The 14,896-nt window shown below is 52.6% G+C and overlaps 11 protein-coding genes; 2 read left to right on the top strand and 9 right to left on the bottom strand.

Annotated features, from left to right (window-relative positions):
• Positions 1–999: 999 nt before the first annotated feature.
• GSBLH_T00004827001 (Thioredoxin-dependent peroxide reductase) lies at positions 1,000–2,217 on the bottom strand (the record flags this gene model as incomplete). XM_013043792.1 has 5 exons in its annotated part: positions 1,000–1,088; positions 1,119–1,663; positions 1,694–1,950; positions 1,988–2,090; positions 2,122–2,217. 5 exons carry the CDS (start codon positions 2,215–2,217, stop codon positions 1,040–1,042), a joined length of 1,050 nt encoding a protein of 349 aa, XP_012899246.1. The 3' UTR covers positions 1,000–1,039.
• Positions 2,218–2,339: 122 nt separating this feature from the next.
• GSBLH_T00004826001 (uncharacterized protein) lies at positions 2,340–3,400 on the top strand (the record flags this gene model as incomplete). XM_013043791.1 has 6 exons in its annotated part: positions 2,340–2,558; positions 2,591–2,656; positions 2,690–2,738; positions 2,773–2,972; positions 3,002–3,225; positions 3,263–3,400. The coding sequence occupies exons 1-6, from the start codon at positions 2,537–2,539 to the stop codon at positions 3,398–3,400; spliced, it is 699 nt and encodes a 232-aa protein (XP_012899245.1). The 5' UTR covers positions 2,340–2,536.
• Positions 3,401–3,552: 152 nt separating this feature from the next.
• GSBLH_T00004825001 (uncharacterized protein) lies at positions 3,553–3,962 on the top strand (the record flags this gene model as incomplete). XM_013043790.1 has 2 exons in its annotated part: positions 3,553–3,624; positions 3,658–3,962. The coding sequence occupies 2 exons, from the start codon at positions 3,553–3,555 to the stop codon at positions 3,760–3,762; spliced, it is 177 nt and encodes a 58-aa protein (XP_012899244.1). The 3' UTR covers positions 3,763–3,962.
• A 422-nt stretch (positions 3,963–4,384) lies between these two features.
• Positions 4,385–6,506, bottom strand: GSBLH_T00004824001 (uncharacterized protein; the record flags this gene model as incomplete). XM_013043789.1 has 5 exons in its annotated part: positions 4,385–4,512; positions 4,547–4,860; positions 4,889–5,581; positions 5,612–6,118; positions 6,150–6,506. The coding sequence occupies 5 exons, from the start codon at positions 6,504–6,506 to the stop codon at positions 4,452–4,454; spliced, it is 1,932 nt and encodes a 643-aa protein (XP_012899243.1). The 3' UTR covers positions 4,385–4,451.
• A 361-nt stretch (positions 6,507–6,867) lies between these two features.
• Positions 6,868–8,707, bottom strand: GSBLH_T00006885001 (uncharacterized protein; the record flags this gene model as incomplete). The annotated part of the gene is made up of 10 exons (XM_013043788.1): positions 6,868–6,914; positions 6,945–7,045; positions 7,078–7,183; positions 7,213–7,353; positions 7,382–7,638; positions 7,664–7,871; positions 7,904–8,246; positions 8,281–8,384; positions 8,408–8,553; positions 8,598–8,707. The coding sequence occupies 10 exons, from the start codon at positions 8,705–8,707 to the stop codon at positions 6,868–6,870; spliced, it is 1,563 nt and encodes a 520-aa protein (XP_012899242.1).
• A 42-nt stretch (positions 8,708–8,749) lies between these two features.
• GSBLH_T00004823001 (uncharacterized protein) lies at positions 8,750–9,294 on the bottom strand (the record flags this gene model as incomplete). XM_013043787.1 has 4 exons in its annotated part: positions 8,750–8,911; positions 8,942–9,019; positions 9,054–9,149; positions 9,181–9,294. 4 exons carry the CDS (start codon positions 9,292–9,294, stop codon positions 8,795–8,797), a joined length of 405 nt encoding a protein of 134 aa, XP_012899241.1. The 3' UTR covers positions 8,750–8,794.
• Position 9,295: 1 nt separating this feature from the next.
• On the bottom strand, positions 9,296–10,341 carry GSBLH_T00004822001 (uncharacterized protein; the record flags this gene model as incomplete). The annotated part of the gene is made up of 4 exons (XM_013043786.1): positions 9,296–9,577; positions 9,607–10,131; positions 10,161–10,271; positions 10,303–10,341. The coding sequence occupies 4 exons, from the start codon at positions 10,339–10,341 to the stop codon at positions 9,296–9,298; spliced, it is 957 nt and encodes a 318-aa protein (XP_012899240.1).
• A 189-nt stretch (positions 10,342–10,530) lies between these two features.
• GSBLH_T00004821001 (uncharacterized protein) lies at positions 10,531–11,129 on the bottom strand (the record flags this gene model as incomplete). XM_013043785.1 has 2 exons in its annotated part: positions 11,105–11,129; positions 10,531–11,070 (listed from the first exon to the last, which is right to left on the bottom strand). The coding sequence occupies exons 1-2, from the start codon at positions 11,120–11,122 to the stop codon at positions 10,531–10,533; spliced, it is 558 nt and encodes a 185-aa protein (XP_012899239.1). The 5' UTR covers positions 11,123–11,129.
• Positions 11,130–11,691: 562 nt separating this feature from the next.
• Positions 11,692–12,343, bottom strand: GSBLH_T00006884001 (uncharacterized protein; the record flags this gene model as incomplete). The annotated part of the gene is made up of 3 exons (XM_013043784.1): positions 11,692–11,920; positions 11,949–12,233; positions 12,264–12,343. The coding sequence occupies 3 exons, from the start codon at positions 12,341–12,343 to the stop codon at positions 11,692–11,694; spliced, it is 594 nt and encodes a 197-aa protein (XP_012899238.1).
• Positions 12,344–12,377: 34 nt separating this feature from the next.
• Positions 12,378–13,669, bottom strand: GSBLH_T00004820001 (uncharacterized protein). XM_013043783.1 is given in 8 exon segments: positions 12,378–12,591; positions 12,621–12,807; positions 12,838–13,112; positions 13,145–13,283; positions 13,314–13,363; positions 13,381–13,440; positions 13,462–13,516; positions 13,549–13,669. 8 exon segments carry the CDS (start codon positions 13,606–13,608, stop codon positions 12,446–12,448), a joined length of 972 nt encoding a protein of 323 aa, XP_012899237.1. The 5' UTR covers positions 13,609–13,669; the 3' UTR covers positions 12,378–12,445.
• Positions 13,670–13,742: 73 nt separating this feature from the next.
• GSBLH_T00004819001 (uncharacterized protein) lies at positions 13,743–13,901 on the bottom strand (the record flags this gene model as incomplete). The annotated part of the gene is made up of 1 exon (XM_013043782.1): positions 13,743–13,901. One exon carries the CDS (start codon positions 13,899–13,901, stop codon positions 13,743–13,745), a length of 159 nt encoding a protein of 52 aa, XP_012899236.1.
• Between the last annotated feature and the right edge of the window lie 995 nt (positions 13,902–14,896).

Here is a 14,896-nt window from a genome sequence, read left to right as displayed (position 1 = left end):
CCCGTCTCGAGCCCCATGCGGAGGAGCCTGTCGATTCCCGCGGGGAAAAGCGGTTCAGCGATGGCGAGCGTCTGGAGGGAGGGAAGGAAAAGCTCCTTCAGAAAGCCGTGGAGGAATGAAACAGCGTCCGGGAGCTGGTTGTGGAGGACGGCGAGCGACTTGAGCTGCACGCAGGAGTGAGAAACCTGATTGATGAGCTCCTGGAAGGGACCTTGGAGATCATTATCTAGATGGGAGGAGGTGGGGGAGAGGACGGTTGATTTCGAAGGACTCCCAGTATTTGGAGCGGAGCAGGTTGCTGAGACCGACGCTGGAGATCGGGTTGTCTAAAAGGGAGAAGGACATGCGAAAAGGTACTGGCGAAGCGAACGGAAAAAGAGCCATTGCACAGCGAAATCCACTTAGCGAGCGAAAGAGCGCCTTGGTCAGTGAGCAGATTGCTGGAAAAGTCGATCAAACGGAGATAGGGACAATAGGACAGAATATGAAACGAGGCACTCAAGTAGAGGGCAGAAACACCGGTATCATCGATATCGTTCCCTAGTTCACAGGGGGGGCCCAGAGGTACCGCTCAGATTGATGTACCGGAGTGCGGGAAAGCCTCTCTGAAGGATTCGAACCAACACGCGAACACTCTCGCCGGTCAGTTGGTTCTCTATGTTTAAACTGTCTACCAAGAGGGCAACGGGATAGATCTATTTCGGTTAGCTCTTTGCGGACGGAGGCATAGGAAAAAAGCTGACTAATCTTTGCTAGATCGTTGTCTGTGAGAAGATGGTCTAGAGGAACAGCAAGAGAGCTACGTCTCACTCGAAAGATTGATGGCCGTTGGGCTATCCTAGGAGAGAACCCCAGAGAGGAATTCCTACTTTAATGCAGATGGTGAAGGAAGGCAGCACAAGTTTAAACGTGCTACTTCTAGTATCAAAATTCAACTCTCCCTCGGCCATTCTAGGCAGGCTTCCACCCGAAAATCAAGACTTTCAAAACAAACATGCCATTACAACAGAGCAAATTTATTTATCATAAATTAAATTAACTAGTTGAACAGATCCTTGACCTGCTTAGCGATCAGCTGCTTCTTATATCTACGATCAACCTGACCCCTCACATCCTACCCCGTAATCTCGGCGGCAGCCTCCTTTCCGTTCTTGTAGAAGTGGAACGAAGGAATGTGCTTTACGCCGTAATCCGCCGCGAACTTCTCGAGCTTCTCGTCGGTGGTATCGACCGATGCGAACACCACGTTCTTGTTCTCCGCAGCCATCTTGTTGTAGAACGGCGCGATCATCTTGCACTTGCCGCACCACGGCGCGTAGAAATCCACCACCAGCTGCTTCGATCCGTTCAGCAGCTCCTTGAAATGCTTCTCATCGCGCACCTGCACCACATCATCGCCCATCAGGTGCTCATCCTCCTTGCTCTCCGTCGCACCGCTTCCGAAATACTCCAGACTGTTGTCTCCCTTGGTGTTGATCGTCTTTTCACCGGGCTTCCAGTTGGCCGGGCACACTTCGCCGTGCTCCGCGACGAATTGGAAGGCCTGCACCAGACGGAGCGTTTCGTCCACGCTGCGGCCCACGGGGAAGTTGTTCATCGTGATGTTCTCGATCACACCCTGAGGGTTGATGATGAACAGACCGCGCAGAGCGATGCCCAGCTCCTAGGAGTGAGGGGGAGAATGCATGGCGACATTGTGCAGAACGCCGTACTTCGAGGCGATCTCCTTGGTGTTGTCGCCAATGATGGGGATCTTCATGTTGCCAAGACCGCCCTTCTTGCGGGGAGTCTTGATCCAGGCGAGGTGCGATTCCACAGTATCGCACGAGCAGGCAATCAGCTCCGTGTTGATCTTGCGGAACTCCTCAACGCGGTCGCTGAAAGCGATAATTTCAGTGGGGCAGACGAAGGTGAAATCCTTAGGATAGAAGAACAGCACCACGTATTTGCCTAGGGATAAGAACCCTGACGAGAAGAATAAGAATACCCTTGTAATCCTCCAGATTCACAGTGGTGATGTCGTTATCGACAACAGCGGGAGCCTTGAAGGTGGGAGCAGGCTTGGTGACGAAGGCCTGCGAAGGACCATACTAGAACTTAACTCCATATCAGTTTGCCTACGGTAATCTGCGAGAAGCAGCGAGCGAAAGCAGCGGGAGCAGCGAAGCGTCTTCCAGCAGTGGCAACAGCCTTTGAAAACTTGGGAATCATAAACATTTCTGTAACTTAAAAGATTGTATGAGATATTTACCATTTCTTCACCTCTTTGACTCCAATGGATACTGGGAGTTTCATCTCCGATCATTGATTTCGAAGGTTTAGGATTTCTTGCGGCTCAAATTTCCTTCGCGATACACAGCAAAATAGAGAGGAGACAACGTACAAATTCCAACGAACTCAACAAGCTTTTCACTAACATTCTATGAGCCATTTCTCAATCATTTGTGGTGAAGCGCTTCCATTTTCTCATTGATGCAACGCAGTACGATCGAGATTCACAATTCCATTTGAGTGGTTTTCCTTTTGGACCTTTAACATGCCACTGAACATCACGAATGGTAGCGTTCACGAGACCAGAGTCGAAATTTAGGTAAGACTCCAGTGACGCAAATTCTTCAACTCTCCTCCTCCGTGTTGTATTTTCTGTTTCGAGGAAGTACGAACTGGTTTTCATCGCTACTCACCATAGATGTGTATCGTCCAACCCCTTTTCTAGTACGAGCATTCCGATTTGACGGGTATGATTCAGAGAGAGGAATAAGTCATGGATAGCCTCATTGCGTTGGGATGTTCGTACTATCTTCTTCATCTCCTTCGAGTTGTGGAAGTGATTGTGGGGAGCAACCAATACGCGTCTGTTCTACTCACCCTCTTCTGTTTTCTGCTTCCCGTGAAGTATGCCCTGATTCACTTTAGCGTTGGCTCCAACGGCTTCTTTTTCCTAACTGCTGGATTGACAGCATACTATATGCGTATCTGTTCCTGTCGTTTTCAATGCCAGGTACCATTCCTCCAAGCCGACTGGACAGTATTCCGATCATGAACGGCATTTCGATTTCTTCCAAGCTCTTCTGTCTGTTCATTCTCCTTCTGAGCACACTTGGCTCTCGCTACGCGTTTTTGGAGGCTGTTTTGTCGTATGGAATCGTGTTTTTCATTTTCCCTCGCTTTTTGAACCCCGTTCCGCTCATCCGATGTCCTACGAAGCTCACTCGGCTGCTGTCTGTACCGAATTCTTTGGTGCGGTGGATGTAACAAATAGGAGATGTTCGAAGAACCGACCACTATGCACATTCGTCGTGATGGTCAGTATGGAATGCATCCGAGGCAGAGTGTGCAGAATCAGGGAGCCGTAGAGGCGAACGAGGAATTGGTGAAGGAATTGATCGTTTTTGTCTGAAGGAGATGTGTAATGTAGGATATGGGGTTCAGTCGAGAGGACAGTATTCGCGAGTTGAAGCGATCCAACAATGACGTGTCGATTGCGCTGAACAGACTGTTAGCTCCGATGTAGAATGGGTTGTTTGTTGCACACATTTTTCTTTGTTCGCAATGGATCGAAGTAAAGAATCTGTAAAGTTCCGTATCCCGAGATACAAGATATTCCTGTCTCTTATAATCTTCGTAATACAGGGTTTGGGCAATTCTATCCTCTAGTACACATTTTCCTATTTCTACATACTTTTCGGACCTGTCTCGCGTGTGATCGATCCCAACGTGGTTCTTCTTATCGAATGGGCAGATTTTTCTTTCATTTTGTAATTTGCAGAGCCCGGTCATCGGAGTCTTCCTATTTGGTGTCTACGCAGCGGTCACGATTCTGGGGAACGTAATTCGTCTGAAGAACTATCCGGAGGAAGCGGAGAGTTTGCTTCAAGTGCTTTTTCCCTGCTTTGTTTACGAATAGGACGTGGCTGAAGCAAAGGAGGGACTGCGCAAGAGAGGATACAAGTACGACCTTTCGTGTGTTTGTTCTCAAACATGATATTTTCTGTGTTTGCTTCCATAGTGGCTTCGGCTTCGGCTTTGGTTTTGGTTTTGGCTTCGGCTTCGGCTTTGGTTTTGGTTTTGGCTTCGGCTGCGACTTCGGCTGCGACTTCGGCTGCGACTGCGACTCTTGCTCCGATCTTTGCGACTCTTGCTCCGATCTTTGCGACTCTGGGAGGTTTCCTTCTCGTTCTTACTTTGCGATGGTTCCTTTTCACTTCGACTCTTGTCTCGACTCTTGTCCTTTTCTTCGCTCTTCTCCTCCTTTCGATTATCATTTTTGCTCTTTTCTTTCCCCTCACTTCTGCTTCTGCTCCTGCTCCTGCTTCTGCTTCTGCTTCGCTCTCTGTGCGATCGACTGGCATGTCGATGATGTCGATGATGTCGATGCTTCTCCTCCTTCCCCTCCTTCTTCTCCTTCTCCTTCCTCTCCTTCTCCTTCTCCAGCCGCTCCTTCAGCCCCTTCAAGAACTCTCCGTACCACCGCACGCGGTCCGCCTCGTCCCCGACCGCCTGCCATCGCTTCTTCCCCTTCAGCTGCGGCTCCACGTCCTCGTACGTGTACTCCAGATGCTCCGGATCGTACAGATACTCGTCCAGCAGTCCCAGGAACGCCTTCTTCACCGGCGAGTTCTCCCGCTCCGCCTCCTCGCGCTGCAGCCGCCGCTGCATCCACCGGAACGCGCAGCGCGCCACGCCGGGCTGCTTCTCCACGAGCTGCTTCCACGCGGGCAGGTACGAGAACACGCTGTGGTACTGCGGGTCGCTCCGCTTCTCCGACTGCAGCAGCGCGTCCACCGCCTCGTTCAGCGCCTCGAACGACGTCGCCGACGTCCACGCCACCAGCTTCGAGCTCTGGAACTCCAGCAGCGACTACATGAAACCCTCGCGAAACTCCCACCTTCTCCTCGAAACGCACGCGGTTGTTCACCTTGTCGATGAACTCGTTCAGGATCGGCTGCGGCGCCAGCTTCACGTCGGGGAACCGCGGTTTTTCGTCCTCGGTCATCACGGCCTCGACCTCCTCCCAGTGAAACTCCGGTCGGATTCGGTTCTCGTTGAGGAGTTTCTCCAAAACGTCGAAGAGAAACTGCCGGAACTCCTTCTGCCGCTGCTTCTGCTCCTTCTCGCGTTTGTCGCGCAGCTGGTCGAGATAGTCGTAGAACAGATCGCGCAGCGCCTTCCCCGCGATTACGCTTCCCTGGAACTTGGCCTGCACCTCGGCCTCCTTGTCGCTCCACCGCGCGGACGGCTCCAGCGCCATTCCGTCGAACACCGCGTACAGCGCGTCCAGCTCCTTCTTCCGCCGCGCCTTTTCTTCGTCCCGCGCTTTCTGCTTCACGCTCTGCAGGTAGAACCGCACCTCCGTTTCCCGCTCGCTCCGCTCCAGCCCCGTCCACCGCGCGTCCGCGCCCACCAGCTTCGCCAGGTCCTCGTACGTCGCGCGCGCGTCCGCGCCGCTCGTCTGCAGCAGCGCTCGGAATTGCTCGCGCGCCTCCGCCTTGCGCCGCTGCTTCGCCTCGCGCTGCTCCTTCAGCAGCTTGCTCGTGAACTCGCTGAACTCCTGCTTCCGCTGCCCCGCCGTCGGCAGTGCCTACCGCTCAGCAAAGCGCTCCGAAGCTACCGTGTAGCGGATGTCGCCCGTCAGCAGCGGGACCGCTTCCTTCCACGACATCGACGGATGCGTCACCACCTCGCGCAGCAGCGACTGGAACGCCGCCTTCGCCTCGCTCGGCGTCGACCACGTCGCTACCGCGGGAGACGCAGAAGGGCTCCCCGCGGGGGACGGCTGCGCCGCCGGCTCCGCGGCGGGCTGCGAGGCGGCGGACGGCGGATTGGACGACGCGGGAGCCGACGCGGCCTCGTTCGTGGAAACCGTGGAAACCGTGGAAATGGTGGCGATGAAGGGGGAATTGCTGATCGCGTGGGGAGTGAACGTGGCCGCCGGCTGCGGCGCCGCGGGGGCTAGGCGTGAGTCCCGCGGGGAATCCGCACTCTGCTGCTGGAGCCGCGCGAGCTCCGCCTTGTAGGCCTTCAGTTCCCGCGGTTCCTCCCAGACGGAGATGCCGGTGTGGATGTTGCTCCAGTAGCGTTTGCCGTCGCCGGTGCGGAATTCCTTCCAGGGACAGGGCTGTGGATCAGAGAAAAAGCAGGGAAAGCACTTGCAGCTGCCGTTCCGCATCGCTCTTTAATTCATCCGGCTTCTCGTAGGTCGTCGCGCGCGTGCGCTGGTTGTAGTAGTACTCGACGCCTTCTGCGGTTTTGAAGACGCTCCAGTCCGAAACGGCCGTCGCAGGCTTCGGACGCGATGTCTTCGAGAGAGACAGCGGGAGAATGGGCGGGGCGGCGGTCGGCGCGGCGCGGAATGCAGGGACGGACGATGTGGGAGCAGCGGAGGAAGAAGAAAGGACACGCTTGTCGATATGGCTGGGAGGAACCGGGTTCTCCTGGAATCGCTTTGCTGGAGCCCGGCTCGTCTCTTTGGACGCGCGGACAGGTTGAACGTTCGGTGTACCCATCACAGCGGATAATATATTGTTTGTTTCTGAGTTCCTGCGCAATGAAGAATAAAAAATGGAAAGGTACGTCGCCGGTCTCGGAAGCGATCCTGCTGAAGGAGCCGTTGCTTGCTGGCTCGACATATAGGACTGGCGAGCATCGCTATTTCGATTATAGGGGGATGATTCGGGGAGAGAAGACGTCTACTCGTGATTTTCTCTCCGGCTACAAAAACCGATGAGCCGTTTGCACCAGCTCCTGACGTCATCCATGCAGGCAAAACGGAAGACTTTCCTCGTCCGATCATCACAAAATTGAAACAAACTCGAAAACCGCGGTTCCAAGCGTGTACTGCAACAAACAATTGTACGTTCAAATCTATTAATCCTTCTCGCCTATCGTGAATTTCTTCTTCTCCACTTCCTTCTCTACACGTTCACTCCTTCTCCTGTCCGAACCTCCCTCCAGGATGCTTAACACCACTCGAATAGCGCCGAGATGCTCTCGACTCACCGTCGCCGCTACGCTCTTGCCGCACAAATCATTTTCAAACGTCAGTCTATGCATCACCCACAACTCTCCCTCCATTACGTGCCAACCAATTGCGTTTTTGTTTCATTAACGTTCTCTGTATTGTCGTCTTTATTTTCATGGTCTTTGGCTTCGCGTCGGAACTCGAGCATCATCTCCTTGGTTGCTTCCTCACACTCCACCACTCCGCTCTACCATCAATTCTCCTCCCAATCTGCACCGTTTCGCACTTGCACGGGAACGGAACTCCTTGTTCGGCGATCATCATCTCCCACTTCCCTGCGCGCACCACCAAGCTTCCCGCCAGCTGCTGCAGCACGGGCAGCGACTTTTTCACTACGTTCCAGCACTCCTCAGCCCCTACATCGGAACTCTTCGCGGTACTGCGCCTGCACGCTCGCTCCCTCCGCCGCCACCTCCAATACCCGCGGGAAGAACACCATCTCGGGGCCTCGCAGGGCGGCCGCGGTCCTGAGCGCTTCCTGGACGGCGGGCATCGCCGAGCTGCGTGGAAAACCGCGGTCAATCCCCACCATCCCCCGACGACGAAGATCTGCGCGCAGTCGTCGAGGCGGCAGCGCCGCGCGCGCAGCACGCTCTGGATCTCCGAGCACAGCCTGGCTGGGAGGGAATTGCCGATCCGTACTGGCCCAACGCATCGAAAGCGAGCATGGCGAGACGCGACCGCGACACCGAGAGCATGAAATCGGCGCCGTCGAAGAGCGACTCGATCGCCACCGCGCTGGTCATCGTCGACGACAGCCGCTCCTTGCACTCCGCCACCGCGCGCCGCAGCTTCCGCACCGCCTTCGCGGACTGCGCCACCTCGGGGCCCAGCTTCCGCACGGCCTCCTCTGCGTGTTATAAAAAAGAGGGGATCCCCCACGCGTGGCGAAGGCGAGGAACCGCGCGTCGAGCGCGCTGCCGACCGCGGTGGCGAGGCGGTGCGACCAGAGCGTGGAGTAGAACCCGCGGGAAACGGAGACGAGGGAGAGAATGGCGGAGTTGGCGGGAACGTCGAGGACGAGGCGAAGCCCGTCGGCGGGAGGGGCGACGAGCTCGCGCGCGAGCAGGACGGCGAGGTGGGAGGGGAGCAGAGAGGGGTTGGGAAGTTCTGAGTTGAGAGAGGCAGCAGGGAGGAGAGTACTGGCGTGGTGCAGACAGGAGAGGAGGAAGGACTGGCTGGACGCGCTGAGATCGCTGGGGACCGATACTACGGTGAGCGTGGGCTTCGAGTGCAGGGGCAGGGCGGACAATGCGTACAGCTTCTTGAAACACTCCACGAACACGCGCTCCAGAGTGACTCGCTCGGTTTTCTTCGCGAAGGGAAGGTGGAACACCGGATATCCGTTCTCCAGAGTTGTTTTCTATATACACACGATTGCCACACCCCATACGATCGATGTGTTGCAGTCAGGACTGCAGCTGCGCCCGTCCAAATAATGCAGAGGGTGGTTGATCACGTTTTCGGGGAATGAACTCGCCAGCTGACTTGCCGAGGAACCCACGATTACTTCGTTGTCGCGAAAGCATATGCTGGCGTTTAGACTAGCAGATGATCGCGGATTCCATTTCCTTACGAACGATTTCCATGCTCGTCCGATACGATAGACCGCTGTCCATTGGAATACACAAACGCCGTCCAATAGAACGAGCCGAAATCAATGCCCAAAACGGTTTCACTACTCATGGCGAAAAAAACTATAGTGTATGGGATCAAAACAAACAGGAAAGGAACCAAAGTAAAACAACAAGTAAAACGAAGTCAAGAATCCCCCTATTGTAACACGTTGCTGTTCTTGAGTCTGTTAATCTGCAGCTCGCTGTAGCCACGTCGGCGCAGCATGTCCGTCTGCCTTCTCTCCGCCTCCGACGCAAGCTGGTCACGCTCCAACTACACATGACTTCCGCAAGCCACCCTGACTTCCAGGAAAAAGGGTACTGCCGTGATGCAAAGAATGGAAGCGACCGTCCAGGTCGTGACACCGATAAAAGTACCAAACTAGCCATTACTTCCACTTTTCGACGAACCCTACCTTCCATGTATATCTCACAAATCTATTCACCGTTCTGACGTATCTCTGTACAATATCCGAGTTCAAAGCCTTGTTCACAGCGATCTTGATTTTATCCTACTCCTCACCACTCCTTCCCTTCCCCTACGCTCACGGTCTTGCCCTTAGTGTTCGCGCTCATGGCAGCAGGTACAAAGTGAGAAGCGAGAAAGAAAACCTTCCGATTTTTGGAGTTTCTCAAACAAACAAACGGACAAACCATTTTACATGAAAAAGTCAAGCGGCGGGTTCTTCGGCATCAGTCCGCGCACCGTCACGGGTGCAGCAACAAAAATCTTCGATTCCATCTCCACCCTCAATCCTACCTTAAATTCACATTGCAACGTCTCATCGACCTCCATAATCGACGCTACATTTCCACACCGATAGCAGTAGTTCGGGGCCGACCACACCGCCACCAGTTGCTTGTCAAACATATACTTGTATCCCTCCATTACCAATTGGTGCGACCTGCAGATCAAATCCAGGCCGTTCGTCGTATTGAACTACCCTCACACACTCTACACATCCCCACCTCCTTCACGCTGTCCTCTCCGAAGATAAACCCGCAGCCTCGCGAATTGGATCCCCATCCCGTCATGTTTTCCTCTGGATCGGACCACAGCAAGTCGCACATTCCGCCCTCGTGCGGTAATTCAATGAATCGGTCGATCGTGCGGATCTGATCCAACGTTTGGATCGATGGCGACAGGCCTCCGTGCACACAGAAAAAACGATCGTCCACGAGCGCAGCAAGCGCTAGGCAGTCGAACACCTCCATGCAGTTCCGCCACACGTTGATAGACCCGTATTTCCGAAGACAATCATCGTAAAAACCATACACTTGACTGATCTGGCGACTCTCATGATTGCCGCGGAGAAGAGTTATGCGGTCTGGGTAGCGGACCTTGAGGCAGAGAAGCAGCAAACACGTCTCCACGCTGTAATAGCCACGATCCACATAGTCGCCCATAAAGAGGTAGTTTATGCGGGGACAGTTCCCACCAACACTGAAAAGCTCACGGAGATCGTAGAACTGTCCGTGGATGTCGCCGCAAATCTACCTTGACAGAAGGAGAGTGGAACTACGGTAACGGGCGATTGAACCGACCGGATATTCGGTTCGTTCCGCAAAAGATCCTTTGCCTTGTCACATAGCACTTTTACTTCCAGCTCGCTGATTAATTTGCATCCTCGCAGCTATTAGTCAAAAATCCTTTTTGCAGTTTACTAATTCAATGTGACTATCCAACACCTTATTATAAGACATTTCGCCTCCTTCCAATCCTTTTCAATTTTGAATATATTTCCAATAATGGAGTCAGTAAGGAGTTCGCTAAAAATCACTCCAAGGAGATTTAACAAATGTCTTTTTAAATTAGTTTTGAAATGAATGATGTCTCCACGCGAAAAACGATTCACAACCGCCTTCTCGTTCCATCTCCAACAAACAGCATCGCTATTTTCGTAAAAACACTTCCATATTCTTCACAGAAAAGCGCTCATTGCCAGTAAACACGATATTTCCCTTTCCCGTCGGATCCACATACGACCACGGGAAGTTGATCGTGTGCGATTCGCCAAAGTGACCATCGTGGCCTCGCAGCGTCAGATCACCATGGTCGCCGAACGAAGGCCCGTAATTTCGAACATAGGCAAATGCAGTCTGGGGGAACTTCGTGGCGAACTTGGTGGGCGCGATCCCAAATGGGTTTTTGAGGGTGAACAGAAAGTGGCGATCGTCTCGGTAGACCATTCCGTTGCCTCCCCGCGTGCTGAAACCGACAGAAGTATACGCACCGAAGATGTTCCCCTTCTCATCCTCAATCACAAGCAGACACTCGCCTTTGTCATCCACAATCGTGTGGAAAGCTTCCGGAGTCAGTCCGTCCCGAGTTCCGGAATAGAGGAGATTCCACTCCGTTTTCGCATTTAGCCACTCACAAAGTATAGAATCGTAGGCGCTAGTGAGAATCTCCGAGTTTGAAAAATAAGCCGACTAAACGTATTGACACTTCCATGACAAGCCCTACTGGATTCGACTCTGACATTTTTGATGAACAGGAATCCTAGAGATAAAAATAATGAACAATCCGTACAGCCCAAGGAAAAAGTGAGGTCCGACAAACTTTGGCTCCCACTTGCTCGATTGGAGAATCTAGATGACACGGTCTTAGAGAACTCACCTGATAGTTTATTTACACGTTTCATCTCCATGAGCGAGAGAACGAAAACAGAAACGCACACGATGATTGCGATCAGCGGAACGACTTTGTAATACCCAGCCGCTTTCATCTGCACAATATTTTGTCACAACAAACAATCACGAAATAAGTTATGATACATTGTCTTCGATCGTTTCCAGTGGGTGAAGAAAGCAATCCACGAAGAGCGGAGATTCCGCATCATCGTTCAGCAAGTGCTGCATACACACGATGCCGCGCGCGTTCACGCGGATAAACGTTTTCATGGAGTTAGCCAGCGCCTTTCCGCAGCGAAGAAACAAGACGCGGTTATACATCCAACTCTTCTCGGCTTTGCAGGAGAACTCGGACAGAACGGAAGAAACGTTGTCCAGAAAGCCGTCGAAGCTGGAATTCATGCGAACCACAGCAAACGCTCACACCAAATAGGGATCGCTGCACGACACACACAATCCGCCTTCCGGATGGAAGGCAAATTCCACGTCCGATGCGCTCTTCATGTTCTCGATATCGGTGAGAGCGCATCGGAGAGCGGTCGGCTTCACGATAGCGCCCATCATCGTATCCTCTTCCGAAAACAAGGGACCGTAGTCGATGATTTCGTCGATCGACGCCAGCGTCCGAATGAGACATTCGCTGTGCATCCTAGATTCAAGGAAAAAGGCGGGAGTACTCGTTCTCGTCCAAAATCAATTTTATCGACTTCTCGTCGGAGGAGTACGTCATCTGCAGTGTGGTCGTGAGGAGTTTGCTGTTTCCAAAGATGGAGACACACTTGGCGAACGGCTCGAGGTTGCAAGTGACGGAATCTGTCTGTCCCTCCATCGAGTATTCGTCAAAGAGGGAAGCGGCCACATGACTCGAAGTTTGAAATGCCTTGGTCTTATCGGTGACATGGAATGTGATCCCCGTATCGCTGAAGTCGATCCGCACTTGCTCCGACTTGTCGTTTCCCGCTCTACGCATCATCCCTCAGCGCGGAAGCTACAGTACATTCAGCACCGTAATCAGCATCTGCGCCGAGAGTAGCTTACACTTCATAACGGATTGCGCACCTTCCGAGCTCATGGCAACAAAAAACTCGCTTTCCAACAAACAAGTCAGTTCAAACCGGATTCCACACTAGCAAGCAGACGCTTCTTGTCCGGTCCCACGCTTTCCAAGACATTCTTAAATCTTGGGCTTCATGATGGTGTCCATGTTGTTCACAAGGTTCGGAAGTCGCACCCTGTCCCAATCGATCTTTCGCATGTAGTCAATCACCTTGTCCAATCCCTGGTCGAGCTGAACCTTCGGTTCCCATCCGAGTTCCTCCTCTACGATTACCGCGATTATCCGCCCCTACTGGCTCGCGTGATGTCCGGCCTTCGCTTGCACGGATCATCCTTCGGCAGCGACATGTACACGATGCGACTCTTGCTCCCGGTCTTCGCCACGACCTTCTCCGCCAGCTCCTTCACCGTGAATTCCACGGGATTCCCGAGGTTAAACGGCCCGGTAATGCCGTCCTTCTCCATCATCAGGATCATTCCCTACGCATAACCGCGGTTCTCCACATTCACGTCAATGAGATCATCGATGTACTGGAAGCTGCGCGTCTGGCTGCCATCGCCGTAGATGGTGATGTCCTCGCCGCGCAGCGCCTGGCGGATGAAGTTGGTGACCACGCGGCCGTCGTAGGGGTGCATGAACGGTCCGTACGTGTTGAAGATGCGGATCACGCGGATGTCCAGATTGTACATGCGGTAGTAGTCGAACATGATCGACTCCGCAGCACGCTTGCCCTCGTCGTAGCACGAGCGAGGACCGATCGGGTTCACGTTTCCGTGGTAGTCCTCTGCATGATTAGAATTCAGAAGAAACGCGCACCTCGCTGAGGATGGACGGACGGATCACCGTAAACCTCGCTGGTACTCGCGTGAAGCAGGCGGCAGCCCGTGTCACGCGCCAGCTGAAGCAGATTCATGATGCCCAACACAGAGCACTCGAACGTCTTGATCGGGTATGTCTAGCCATCGAGCAAGAGGAGAAGTGCGACCTGGTAGTGAATAGGAGCAGCAGGGCACGCAAGATTGTAGATCTCGTCCACTTCGAGAAAAATAGGCTGACGAATGTCGTGAAGAATGAAATCGAAGTTGGACTAGCGTTAATCAGCGCAAATGATCCTGCCTTGTTCATCAAATGACGGATGTTATCCTTCGAGCCCGTCAACAGGTTATCAACGCAGATTACATCATGACCCTACGAGATCGAACCACAAGAACGAAAGAAACCATTTCCACTAGGCGAGTGCAAAGATGGCAGCCAATGAAGCCTGCACCGCCGCACACCATAATTCTCTTCTTCCCTGAAATAACCTTATGCTGGACACTATCCACAGGAGACACACTCATCTTTTTTTCTCCTTCTGTAAGTTAACGGAGTTTCACTGGTTTACACAAATTTGAGGAACAAACACCCAAATAGATTAGCTCTTTATGTACTGAATGATCAGGAAGATCAGAATGATTAGAAGCAGCAAGATCGTGCTGTAGTACTTGCACATCCCCGAATTCTTCGCCACCTTCTTCGTTCGAATGCTCTCCTGCGCCATTCGGTTCTGCGCGTTGTCTGTATTGCTCTCCATCTCGTCCAGCAACTTCTACCCCTCACGCCCCCATGCCTCGCTCACCGTCTGAATATCCACTTCGTTGCCGATTGCCGATCCGATATCGTGCAAGCGACCCAGCGTATCACTGATATCTTCCAAAGCCTGCTCCTGGACTACAACATGGTAACATGTCTCCAAAACGCACCGGCAAACACTTGTTCCTGCATATTGTGCAGATCCGTGTCCGTCTGCTTCGTCAGGTTCTCGGCATCGTAGTTCACATGCGAAATTAGCTGGTTCCTGCACTTTTAAGCTACAATTTTTAAAAATAAAGTACTTGGCTTGGAGATTTCCTCCATTCTTCACAAAGGTGTTGTCGCAGTTCGTCTACCATCAACTTTGAGACGACTGCTTCCTACCTTCTCACGCTTCAAACCTTCGATCATATTCTGTCGTCGCTTCACTTCCCGATCGTTCCTGCACCATTACAACACCCATCCACAACAGAGTACAGCTTATATTTGGCACTCTCACCGGCCATTGTGTCCAAGTCATTCTGCATCTTGTTAATGTTGTTCGCTATAATGTTGAGCATCGCCTGCACTCGCGAGAACTAGGACTGAAGGAACGTCACCGAAAACTACGTCTTTCACAGCTCCGCGAAGATCCAGTGCTCCTCGCACCTTCTACCAATAGAACAGAAATGCAACCCCTACGCTGATCAGCTCCAACGTCTTGTTGTATACTGAGTCCCACTCTGCAACACTAGGCATATTGGAAAGGATTCAAAACAGTGTTTAGAAAGTGTAAGAAACACGGGAAAACCGGTTATTCAAGAAAAAAAGGGGGCAGAAAAAATGTGAAGCAGAATAAAAAGGGATTTCTTTAGCTAGTGCACCCAATGAGCAGAAAAGGGACGAAAGGTTGGAATATATCGAAAGGACAAATGAAAACAACGAAAGGATGCAACATGGGTTCGAAAGGTGTTTGCCTATTCAAACAAACGCTGCGAATTGATTAAGACGTACAGT

This window comes from Blastocystis hominis (assembly GCF_000151665.1).
Source record: "Blastocystis hominis, Singapore isolate B (sub-type 7) whole genome shotgun sequence assembly, scaffold_8".
NCBI classification, from domain to species: Eukaryota; class Bigyra; order Opalinata; family Blastocystidae; genus Blastocystis; species Blastocystis hominis.
This window is presented reverse-complemented; position numbering and strand designations above follow the sequence as displayed.

What these genes read in the sequence shown, in the direction of transcription:
- GSBLH_T00004820001 (XM_013043783.1), bottom strand. Translation starts at nt 13,608, where the DNA reads ATGGTGTGCGGCGGTGCAGGCTTCATTGGCTGCCATCTTTGCACTCGC. An exon ending in GCACTCGCCTAGTGGAAATG is followed by an intron (nt 13,517 to 13,548) that starts GTTTCTTTCGTT and finishes TCGATCTCGTAG; the next exon opens with GGTCATGATGTAATCTGCGT. An exon ending in ACATCGATGATCTCATTGAC is followed by an intron (nt 12,808 to 12,837) that starts GTGAATGTGGAG and finishes GGTTATGCGTAG; the next exon opens with GGAATGATCCTGATGATGGA.